Source organism: Xiphophorus hellerii, chromosome 5 (genome assembly GCF_003331165.1).
Source record: "Xiphophorus hellerii strain 12219 chromosome 5, Xiphophorus_hellerii-4.1, whole genome shotgun sequence".
Classification (NCBI taxonomy): domain Eukaryota; kingdom Metazoa; phylum Chordata; class Actinopteri; order Cyprinodontiformes; family Poeciliidae; genus Xiphophorus; species Xiphophorus hellerii.
Window position 1 is genome coordinate 14,388,748 of NC_045676.1, and position 12,678 is coordinate 14,401,425.

General features: G+C 39.5%; 1 protein-coding gene across 3 annotated transcripts in view; it reads right to left on the reverse strand.

Annotated features, from left to right (window-relative positions):
* Nucleotides 1-3,466: 3,466 nt before the first annotated feature.
* dlc1 (DLC1 Rho GTPase activating protein) overlaps nt 3,467-12,678 on the reverse strand; it is a 79,371-nt gene continuing 70,159 nt past the window's right edge. For all 3 annotated transcript variants that reach the window (XM_032563720.1, XM_032563721.1, XM_032563722.1), the window contains 8 exons: nt 11,726-11,885; nt 10,639-10,846; nt 10,024-10,240; nt 8,671-8,785; nt 7,056-7,271; nt 5,979-6,196; nt 5,684-5,857; nt 3,467-5,150 (listed from right to left, as the gene is read on the reverse strand). In XM_032563720.1, coding sequence (XP_032419611.1) covers nt 5,051-5,150; nt 5,684-5,857; nt 5,979-6,196; nt 7,056-7,271; nt 8,671-8,785; nt 10,024-10,240; nt 10,639-10,846; nt 11,726-11,885 — 1,408 coding nt within the window. In that variant the 3' untranslated portion in view covers nt 3,467-5,050. The remainder of the gene's footprint in view (nt 5,151-5,683; nt 5,858-5,978; nt 6,197-7,055; nt 7,272-8,670; nt 8,786-10,023; nt 10,241-10,638; nt 10,847-11,725; nt 11,886-12,678) is intronic.

Consider the following 12,678-nt stretch of genomic DNA (forward strand, 5'->3'; position numbering starts at 1 on the left):
ATAAAATATTCCTTAAATACAAGTGAATCTAAATGGGAATAAACCATTCCTAGGAAAAAAACCACTGCTACATGCTACAAGATGGAAATGGCAGATATAAGTACTTAAAGCAAAGCGTGAACTTTCATATTTTAGTTCTTTAAGTTCTTTGTTTTCATGTTATTTCAGCTTAAACAATCAACTGTTGAAATACTGACAGGTTCAAGTTGATATCTGTTTTCCGTTTACCTTTTTACAGAGAAAATACCAAGACGAGGCATTCTAACAAACACACACTCACACACTCTTCTATTCAGCTGAGATCAAAGCTGAACTTTCAAAACAATGAGTATGACAAAAAAAATCAAAAAAATCAGCACAGTGCTATTTGAAAACACTACTTTTAGGATGGGTCGTGATGGTGGCAGCAACATGCTGTGTGGTTGTTTTTTTTTTCCAGTAGGGACAGAGAAGTTAGTTAGAGTTGATAGGAAGATGGATTGATCTAAACACTAGTTAGTTAATACTGTTAGAAACCAATGGCACTACACATACAATCGGACCTGCAATGAAATGGTTCAGGTCAAAGCACATTTGTTTTACGATGGTCCAATTGAAGTCCAGATCTAATTACAATTAATGATACGTAGTTAGATGTGAAAACTGATGTTCACAGAAACTGTGGATCACATTTGGGAGCTTGAGCGTTTTTCTTGCTTTTTTTTTTAACCAATGAATGAAGATGATGTACATAAAATCACAAAAAAAGTATATTTGTGGTTGCAACACACTTTAGTATGAAAATGTTTAAAGGTTTATGAGTAGTAATGATGAGTACTTATGATGTACTAATTCCAAACCGTGTAAAGTGAGCTAAATGTGCAGTACCCCAGACCGAATTTACATGGTACAACCACGAGAGGGCAGCATGGAGCTATCAAAACAAATGTAGATTGTGATTTGCCCGTAGCAACTCAACACAGAAGATTAATATTTCCTTCACTTCTATGTTTTTTTTTTTACTGTTCAGGCAAAACAATACTTTGGTCAAGGAAAAGGAAGCTGTGATTCTGAGATAATTATCTCGGTGATCAAAATATCCCGCGGTGTTTCCGTCCATCCCAACTCTACTCATTCAAAATGTTTTTGCTTGTGGTTGGCTTTTTATTCTTTTTTCTTTTTTTTTTCAAATAATGCTCTTTTATTTCTGGTATAATAATTTTCTTCTCCCATAAAATCTAAGTTATGAAGTTGAACATGCTCCATCTTATATAAGCCAAACAGTGAACCGTTCATTTTTTGTGAGAATTATGAAGATGGGATTATCGCTCTTTTGACAGACTTGGATAAAAGTTTTATCTTGGAGAGAAGAGACAGTCAGATCCATCTTCTTGAGAGCAGACACTTTTTGGGCAGCCGTTGGAAATGTCTGAAACATCGAGCCATGACAAGGAATAATACGAGCAAACACCGAGACTAAACTTTCCTGTGTTGACTCTTAAAATATAGTCTTATCACAATGGCATACCGTTCCTGTTACCACAACAGTACTACAGGTCATCCATCACAATGTCTTACGCCACACCGGATATTTTATAGTTTTTCCTTCTGTATTTGCCATCTTTTTTTTTAGATTTACAGTGCCATGAAAATGCAGTTGTGCTCTTGGAGATTGCTTGCTTCTCTTTTACTTTTTTGTCACACTGTCATGCTTTAGATCATCAAATCCAATATCAGACAAAGGTAACCATAATAAATACAAAGAAACTGTTTCAAAGGATCTAAAAATGTATCCAAATCAACCTGGTTCAATGTGGAAAAAGTAGTAGCATAGCATGTCCTCAAGCAAGTTTGAAAAGCCTCCAAAACAATTCTGCAAAGGAAAGTGGTCTAAAATGTATCCTCAGCGATTTTAAAGAATATTTTCCAGTTGTTGTAAATGCATAAAGGCAGTTGTTGCTGCCAAGCATAGCACAATCAGTTACTGGTTTAGGAGTCAGTCAGATTAGTGAGCCAGGTTGGTATGGATTGCTTTATTCCCTTAATAAATAAAATCATGGGCCTTTGTTGTGCATCTACTTTAGTTAATTCTGCCTGATGTTAAATTTGGTTTAATTAGCTATAGCATTTCAAGTATGATGAAAGAGAAAAAAAAATAAAACAAATTTGTAATGGGGCTTGGGGTAGTGGTGCTTTATTACAGCTGCCAGCTGATGTTGGATCTGAAAATGGTGTTCAACGTATTAGTCATTACAACAAATGACTAATGGAGGATACATGTAATGGTCCAGTAAGAGTCAGATTTGTTCTCTTTAAAAAGAGAAAGCACTGGCTGAAGAATGTACACATTCATATGCATTTATCAATGTGGGAAACCTTCTGTGACAGATTCTCAAACAGCAGTGCGGGAATGCAGCCCTGGCGCTGACTCCTGCTTATCTGGAGCTGTGTAATCTCTGTGAGGTGTTTGGGCCGCTCAGGGGAAAAACACGTACACAGCCCCAAAAGAAAAACATGCCAGTCAGGGGGAGAACAGTTCTCTCTGGAGATGTTTACGTTATTCAAAAAAGGAATAAAATCAAGCCTGATGAATGTTATTATGGCGGCTGTGAGTTGCGATTACTTATGCAAGATGCTTACTCACAATAATATTGAAAATTACACAGCACTGACTAGGGTAATTTTCTGAGTAAATGGTTGCCGCATAATAATCAATCACAGAAAATCCCACAGACTTTGGAGCAACAATGTTTTTTTGAACTGTGTTTTGTTTGGCAGTATAGCAGTCAAGAATTATCAGCAGTGTAGAACTGATGCTTTTCTAGTGTGCTGTTAACATTTAGCTGTCACATCGCAGTTATGATGTGGGCGACTTGGAGAGTACAGTAGTCATATTGCGATCGGAAGGTAGTAGGTATAACTCCAGCTTTCTTCTGTTGAGAGCAAGGAATGGACAGTTTTCGAAATGGGTAAATTCCCCTTTAGTGTAAGGTATGTTGAATAAGCATTTCCATTTTTAAGGAGCGTAAGGTCTACAATGTCTGGGTAAGATCAAATTTCCTGATATTAACACTTTCCCAAGTGGTTAAGTCAAATAGCTCAAAATTGGCAAAAAGGTCCGTCCTCGCACGGTTAGAGCCCCTCTTGCTTTTGCCACATGACTGCCTGGCCTCTTATTAAGCTTCCCCGCTACAGTACAGCAGACCCCACAGTGTTCTGATAACAGAAACTTATGTAAGAATAATAATTAGTAGTGAGATCACTATCCTCCTGGCCTCTCTAGTCCTATCACAGATTTACTGGTGTGGAATGGAGTCAAGTCATTTGAAATTTACGGTGTTAAGGGTCAGTGAGAGGGAAAAGCTGCAGTTGGAACAAGCTGTGGTTTAAATAACTGCCTGCAGAATTTTGGAAGGTAAAAAACAAGCCAACGAAAAAAAAAAACTTTACAATTTCTTTGTGAAAAAGACAACAGCAAACAGAGGCATTATTTTAATACATTTAATAGTGCACTTTAATTAACCTGTACAGAAATAATATTAATAATAAAAAAGATAAAACACATTTCTGTAGCACAAAGCTTACCATGTACAATAAAATAACATAAAATGATACAAAAACACACATATTTGAGGTATAAATATATTTGCTTTAAATTAATTGTCATTGTCATGCGTTATTTGGCAGAGACACTGTTACAGGTACAAACTGGTAGGATATAAACAAAGGACTTAGTGAATTAATTACACACTGAGCACAAACAGCTTGGACAGTCTCCTATCGAAGAGCGTCGGTGCTAGAAGAAGTTACGTGGGCACAAATCTCTATAATTACTTTTTAAACACAGCGAGACAATAGAGAGAAAGACGCTTACGCAAATAGATTTTTATCCTTCTTGTGAAAAAACACATTCAGTCTCCCCTCTTCTTTACAGTAAAACCTGTAAAATCCCCACCTTTATAAAAGGACATGTTTTCTCTCTCTCATCTTTCGTGTAGCTGGAGGTTTCAGTTGCAGTGAGTTGTGTCTTCTGTTCTCTTGTGCACAATGAAAGTGGAACATGTATAGCTTTCAATATATTCCTAATAGGATAGAATTGCAAATAAAAAAAAGAATGTGAACTGTGCTGTTTTTGAGAATAAAGCAAACATTGATGCCTTCTAGGATGAGCTTTAGCTTTTTTTTTATTTGGTCCATTAAATCTGTTTCTTTTCTCTTTTTTTTTCTCTTTCTGCTCTTCTCTTTAAAATCACTAACGAACTAACTTTTGGCACTAGCACGGAGACTAAACCCGTCTTGTGAATCTTCGCAAACAAAGATCAGCTTCCACATAAAACCCATGACTCACTCAAATCCTTCTGGAGGGGATTGCAGCGACTTTTATCTGTCAGTAGATGAGATCCCGACTGATCGGTGCTTTCATTCTGGTGAGCCAGCCACCGGTCCTCCTCCTTCTCTACCGGCAAGCACTAAAACCCTGCGTGCAGTCGCCCACCTGTCATCTCACCATATCCTGTCTTTTATTTCCACTCTGTCTGTGGATTTGCATCTGTCCTCACCCACACATTCATTCATCAGCTCTTAATAACATCTACAGGTCCTCTTGTGCTTCGCTGTAACAGAAAAGTTGGTCAGAGGCAACTTGAGGCGGACGGCCACATCAACTTTTTCTGACTAGAATATTTTATATGTACATGCTTTCCTCTGACTGTAAACCAACACGACAAATATGCACTTAGCATTTGTTGCTTTGCACACACCCGCACACACAAGCTCACCCATACCTTGAGTCTTCTTCGCTTCTCAGAAGCCGTATCATCCCTTTAGATAAAGTCAAAACCACACATTCCGAATCAACAACAAAATGTCTCCAGGATGAGACATGGCTGTGTGTGAGTCCTCGCAGCAGTCCCAACAAGACCAGTTTAGTCAGTCTGTTTTGACTCTGGGGAAAATGAGTCCTTGAATCGGGGCTCCATACTTTGTCTTTTTTACTGTGAACATGACGACTTGACCCCATCCAAAGTTGCAGTCCAAGAATTTGTTGTGGTCTGAATTGCACGCTGCCTATTTATTTATCCATGGAAACGGTGAAGGAGTCTCTTATTCGTGCCACCTCAGCAGCACACAGCTGTCCGTGGAGTTTATTGTACCACTCTGGAAAACGACCCCTACAAAAGAAGAAAGAGATTTAGTGTTAGGATGACGCAGCTCTATGAAAATGTTGGCGTATTTAGTGACAAACTTGCTTTAATCAGAGGTGCAACGATCAGGTTTCTATTGGCTGATATCAATTTTTGGGTTTCATTAATGGTCTGACCTGCTGATTCCATTTCTAAGATTCAGAGTTTTTTTTCAATAAATTATGACAAATAAGACGTGAACACTATTGTTCATTATCTTTGATTGGAGTTTAGTTTTAAATGGGTAAAACAGTAAATGAGTTTAAGATTATACCCATTCATGCACCAAAGCCCACATCCCCAAAACTTATCTACTTTTTACTGAATTCAGGAAGCACTTCAAAGTACATGTTGGTAATTAATTAATTTATTTTTCACTAAAAACAGAAGGAGACTTTAATTTTGATGCATTTACTGATTGGGGAATTTTTTTCCCAGTGTTTGATTGAGCTGATTCTCATCTCATACTGATTGGTGCATCTCCAGATATGATCATCCTGGGTTCTGTGTAAGCCACTAACCTGAGGTCAGTTCTGGAAATGTGTGTGAGTCTGGATTTGTTGGTTCCACAGGGCTCTATGTAGTAGCGTGAAGTGAGAACATTGGCGCGGACACCCGCCACTGGCACCCCTTCGTGGTCCACAGACGTAGATACAAGTGCACACGCACCTTTTGGTAGGTCCGTGATCCATGTTCTGATAGTAATAATCAAAATATTTTTGCATTAATGTGAAACTTTGAACTAAAGCGGAATTTTTTTTGAAAAAAAAAACAAACAAAAAAACAAAGCATGAGGTGAGAAGAAAACAAGTCTACCTTAGCACCAGGTGGTCTCTGGTGGGATGCGGCGCCATGACGTTCCGAACATACTGGTAGATCTCTGTCTGCTCATCCAGCGTCTCCACTACTCTGCTTTCCAGTAGATCCTCGTCCCAGTGACCCTGCTCTCGCAGCACTCGGGTCAGAACTTCATCGGGACTCGCTGGAATCTCTACAGTGACTTTCCAGAGCCTCAGTGGAAATCCATCATGAACCTGCAGGACAGAACAGAAACGACAGATAACATTACACAAACATTCTATGGGATATTTTGTGTCCTCTGAGATAAACTTGAACATATTAATCAGTTAAAAATTATTGTCCTGTTATAGCCACAATCTACTAAATATGTTGTTTTGTACTTTAGGTGTTTTTTATGTGGTAAAGGGGATCATACATGGTCTCCATTTTCTTTTAAAATTAAAAATCCGAAAAGTGTTTGGAGGATATATTGAGAGAGGAAAGGAATACGTATAAATGGACACCAAATTTTGAAAATCCTGGATCATTTCCCTTTCACTTCTCCATTTTGTGCTACTTTGAGTTGGTCAATCACAAAAAGTCTCTTCAAAATAAATTCAAATTTGTGATTCAGAGTAAAAATCCAACTTAAATTTTACAGCTGTATTTGAAAATGATCTCATTATGGTCCATCAGCTGCTTTGTTCTCCCATCTGACAGTAAAACATAGCCGCTGTGACTTTCACACAGGAGAAAAGATAACTCTGTCCAAGTCTTTAAGCACGTTCAGCACAGGAAATGTAGGCCTGGGAGAATGGAGAAGTTGTGTTTGTGTGTGTTGCAAGATGAAGCTGATGTCATTCTGGGAGAGAGTCCAGAGCAGAAGGGATGGGAGCAAGAAGCCAAGAGCGCAGCCGTTTTCACACGGATGCCTTTCTAGACAGGAAACCCTAATTTCTGTTTTTCCACTCACTATTTAAAAATGCAAGTTGAACATGAAGATGATAGGAAACGGAGATGGCAGCTTGTTTACATACCACAGACAGACTAACCCATATTTCCTGTTTTTTAAATAAATTTCATCAGCTGGGTGTTTACTTGAGGTGGACTTACCTTCCTGCAGGCCAACTCTGCATGCTCAGGCGTGGAGCAGCTGTCGTAACCTTTGAACTTGTCTTTTGCCTCCTTCAGAAGCAGGTCCAGGCTGTCCTGGAGACAGGCTCTGTAGCCCCCCTGCCCAGCCTCTTCACCAGCCAGCTCCTCGAAGCGCTGCGGCAGCAGAGCCTGCTCCAGGTATGAGTTTCTGCAGCGGTTCATCTCTTCGGGGATCTGGAAGGAAGAATTCAGCAGATGGAAGGTCAGGGCGTTGCAAACAGTGAGGTAGTAATGAACGCTGCTTCACCAATTTTGTTTTGAGAGGCTGAAAAATTTTTACTACAGCAGTTTTATCTGGTTTTACAGATTTGAAAAAAGTGATCAGCTAAAACTCTCTAAGGTATCCCTTATCACAACTATCTCTCTGGTTTATCAGAAACTATTACGTTCTCCTTGGATACGGATGTGTCCATGCAGGATTTGATTCATTTATATTTCTAGGCTTATGCGGCTCATTTCTGTTTGTTTATCTCTTTCCTCCTTAAATTGAATCCTGACAATGTATATGTCAAAGGTCCTCTGAAAGACTAGCTCAGATCAAGATAAATATATGTTAATTTCACCCCTGCTTCTTCCAGAGGAAATGCAAATCTAATCAAATATCATTTAAGGGCTTTATTAGGTTTACTCACTGGATAAGAGCACAACGGGAGGGCAGGAAGTTTGTCCACAATCTAATCAAGGTTAAAATGACAAAAATAAGTCAAAGTGTGTGTCCCTTTAGCTTTTACATGTCTGAGATGAAGCTGTAAGACAGAGCATGTTTCATAAAAAAAAAACCGTTGCTCTCATAGGGTTTGCTGATTATTTAGTACACCTTGTAGAGGGAACACACAGTACTCACTGGTATGTGCTGTACAAATAATTGTGTAAGGATAAACTGAAGACAAAGTAAATTGTGCAAGATGGAGTCAGTCGGGACATTTGTCACAGTGCTGCTTGCATAACATCCATAAGAATTGCACAGATGAGTTATATAAGAGGCCGTGTGTTTACATGACAAATGCATGGACAAAAAGCATGTGACAATGACTCAATCAGCAACGCAGGGTCAAGTCGCACTTAAGCCGTAAAAACAAAGACTTTAGATATGACGTAGACTTGCAGCCTAAAGACTCAGGATTTGACTTGGATTTGCTTTCTAAAACCTAAAAACATTTTTTTTCCGATAGTTGTTTAGCTAACAGCAAAATTAAATAAAAAAATTATATATATAATTTAAAATAAAAAAAAATGTTTGTATCATTAATAAATTCATCATAATACCATAATAGAAGCTACAGTTAGCTAAAAAAAAAAAAACAATGAATAAAATGTTTTGGAAAAAATAAAGTCAAATATTTTCATGTTAACAATCAAGCCATGCAAAATAGTGATTTAATTTGACTAATTAGGCGAACTTTAAGTATGTGAATGCTAATAAAGTTGAGAAAGACTTGAGACTTGGAGAAAAATATGTCATTGTTCTCTGGAAAGTGACGGGCGGAGTGAGGTGGAACTGAAATCAAAACAACTTTATGCTTCAATCTACCATAAAGAGCAAGTTTATTTCCTACTGCGTTTGAGAACTGACCCTGAAAAGCTTCCTGCACTCCTGGATCATGTGTGCCAGTCCATGCGTGGCAGCGAGGTTCTCATTCAGGTCCCTCTGGTCAGGTTTTCCCAGCATCTGCTTCCGGTTCATCACCCTGTCACAAGCCAAAAGAGAAAGAAAGAAGATTTATTCATCACGACAGAGTGGAAACAAAGGGTCAAACGGTACAGAGCCGATGAACCCTCACAGGCAATTCCTATATGTGGAACAATGTCTGTCTAAGTAGGTTAAGATGTAACCTTTTCAATTTCCTTCCATCTCTTCCCTCCATCTACAACATCCTACTCTTTTGTTTCCCTGGAGTGACCTCTTCCTGTTTTTGAAATATCCAGGATGCTTTATGTTATGTAACATAAAAAGGAAAGAAAAAAAGACACAGATCATGTCAATCACAATCAACAAGCTCCCTACCAACATCCACACAACTATCAAAAGAGTCAAAGATGAGACTGTTGAGGTATTTCGTCTCAGTGTGTTACTCTAGCTGCAAAACAGCAGACAGGAGGAGACCTTGAAAGGTCACTGGAGTGTCTTCCACCAATGTAATACAGGATCTGCATCAGATGGATTAGCTGCATGAACAGTATTTATAGTCACAATCTTTCCATTAGCGGACCTCAAGGCAAATGTAGAGAGGCACTCATCAGGCTTTTCCAGCATGTTTTTAGGTTTCTTTAAGATTCAGTCTACTTTTTTTTTTCAGAAAAACAATAACTCATTGAAGGTAGATAGATGTCTTACTCGGCATAAAAATGAAAAAAAAAATTCCAAATTATTCTCATTCATGCAACAAAGCATGCAACCTAAACTCTATCTGATTTTTATTAATATAAAACAAAGTTCATCCAAGGGTGCCACGCTGGGTTTTGGGTTTTATAGATGAAAAAAGTTGGAATAAGTTGGTTTAAAAAAAAAAGAAAAAGAAAAAAGTACAAAACTCCTTTTTATGTGTTAGACCTACCAATCACTGATCAAAGCTGACAACTGGCCGATTCTGACATGTGGATGATTAATTGGTGCATCTCTAGGCAAATGAGACAACCGCATGATAACACACAACTTTTTATTTGGTTTGTCACTTTCATTGTCGGTACCCTAGTTCCCCACCCCCACCTCTTTCTTCTTCTCTGTCCTTTGTCTCTTTGTAATTGTCGTAGCTTGTCCAATTTTCTGCCTGAACCAGATACAGCCTTTGGTGCATTTAATATAGTATACTGCACAATGGGAGGAATAACTGAATTGCAACCCTTTAGAGAATAAATCTTAATAATAAATCAGATTTTTAAACTGACTGGTTAGTTTTTCAATTCCAGACTGCTCACACTCGCACACCTGGGAGAGGAGCTCTCTTTGCGGCGGAGAGTGTTGAGGTGGAAGAGTGACGGCGCCAGACACACGGCCAGGTTGGTGGGCGTCATCTGGTTCTCTGCCACGCTCGCCGTCACATCGCAGAGCAGGCACAGCAGGGTGCGCAGCGCCTCCCGGTTCTCGTCTGGCAGCAGCAGCACGGCTGCGCGGGTTGCCTGAAGACGGAGCTCCTTGGGCATGTCTGCAGGGAGGAAGAGAAGGCGGCATTTGTCATGGCTGCTTGTTAATACAATTATCCGCCGTCATGCAGCATCATGTCATTTTTTTATGCAGAAATTGGTTAATCCAATAAGGATATTCTGTAAGGAGCCACTTCGTCGGCAGAGTATGAGCAATGGCAGGGCCTTAAAGTGGTGTGTTATGCAAGACACAGGATGTTCATAATATATCTTTTTTGGACAGGACTCTGTTGACTTGATCTTATTGAAACACTTTGTGAAACAGTAGGGATTAAACATCATAGGATCCTCATGCTACACAGAATTATACACAAGGTGATAAGTATCTACAGAAGCAAAAACATAATTATGAGATGTAAAGCTGCCTACGTGAGCCTTCGTCTTTTTTTTGCTTCCTTACATTGATAAATCTGTAGGAAGGTCTCAGTCAGCTTGCTTGTGAGCAGCGGTTCAGGCAAATCTCTGAAATACTGCTTCAGCATGTCGGCGACGTCATAGGCCGACTGGCCCTCGTAGTTGACCCCTCCACCATCTGCGCCGCTTGCCTCGTTCATTTGGCGAAGAGCTTGTATGCGAGATTTAACTCCAGATTTCCTGAAAAGGCCAACCTGGGAGGAAGACGGAGGAACGTCATACATTCAGCAAATATCTGAAAGGATACCCCCCTCCTTCCTGGTTGCACGAGAGTTTGTTTTAGGGTATAGGAGCTAACAGGGCTGAACTCACAACTATGCAAGGCTGACGTTTAATATAATGTGAAAAAAAATATGAAGATGTTCAAAAGGTAAGAAAATACAAAGAAACACTGAAGTCCAAATTCCTTACCCATTGTGGTAAGATTAAATGTTTTCCCAATGATCCATGCCTCACATCTTTTGAATCAATAATTTGTTTTTGAAAAGAAAAAAGAACATTCTTGACTCATCCACACATTAAGGGCTTACAGTTAATTGGAGTTACATCATAACAGAGATTGTTGACTGTATTCGAAAGAAGCTCCCATGACACCCAGTGTGCATTCTTGTACAACACACTGTGTAGGACCTCATCAGAGGCCTTTTTGGGCCGTACGAAGAGGCACTTGGGGAGAAAATGGGGACTAAACGTCCAGGCAGAATATTTTCTCTGAACAGAGGCGCCTTGTCCCATTTGAGAAGAAAGCAATCCTTCTTCCCTCTATTTTTGTACTGCTTTACCAGCTATTTTCTCCACGTACGCCCATTCTGTATGTCTGAATGCACAGACGCGCTTTACTAAAGGAAACGAAACAGCATTCACAGTGCCTTGCGAAAGTTATCATACCCCTTGAACTTGTTCACATTTTGTAACATTCCACAAGATTATGAATACTTTTTCAAGACACCGTATGTTTGGGATGTAAGAATGGAATTGAATGGAGGTTTGATTGACCAGATGTGTAGGAACAAAGATGTAATACAATTTGTGCTAATCTGTTTACATGTGTACATCTGGGCAATTAGACTTACCTGGTCAAGACACTGATTGCGTAAATAGCGCATGGCCTGCTGAATTCCCTGAGGAAGTGGCTGGCCGGTTCGCTGGACGATGACTTGGAGCGGCACACCGAACACGTTCCGGTCTTTGTAGTCCCGCACTTTGATTCGCTTCATAAACTTTGGCACAGCCCTGCAACACAAACACACAAAAGAAAAGAATGTAGCTGTAATCTTCAAGCAGGTCATATTTTTGCTTGAGACTTAAGGTAAAAGGCCCCCACCAAAAAAATTTAATCAGAAAACTAATCCGATTTCTATGGAAATAAACTAAAAAGTATGCATGTTTAACATAATATCTACAGCATGCCTGCAGATATTTGTCGCCAGGAAAACAACAAGGCCAGGACAAACCAAATACAAAAGATGGAGGTTGAAGGGAGATGCCACAAATTTACTGTGGATAATCTTTAGCACCTGTTAATTTCATTGGATGTTCACTGACATGGCCACTGTTGGCCAGCATGACAAAAACCACAAAAGCTGCTGTCACCACCATCCCGTTTCACACAAACCTGCCCACAGATTTATAGATTTTTTTCTGTATGGGTGTGAGTGTGTTTAGCAGAGTGCCTCTGTGCGTGACTTGGGACAAATGCGTCTTTGTAAGACCAGCTCACAAGACTCTGGAGTACTTCTGAGAACCCCAGTTTGGGAAAAATGAAGAAAAAGAAGCATTTTATGATCATGGATGGAATTCTGAATATGTACGAGGGACCAACAATCAGACTCTGTCTTTCAGAAAGACTGTGATCTGCCATATGACTGTCAAGATGCCTTCTGTTTTCAGAGCAAGAAAGGCCCTGAGCGAGAGAAAAACATAAGAAAAAATATTCTATTTGCTATTAGTTGATCAGAAAACTTGAAAACTACCCCAGGTCCATTTGGACACATTGTAAGGGCCCCATAGAACTTACTGTTTTTCT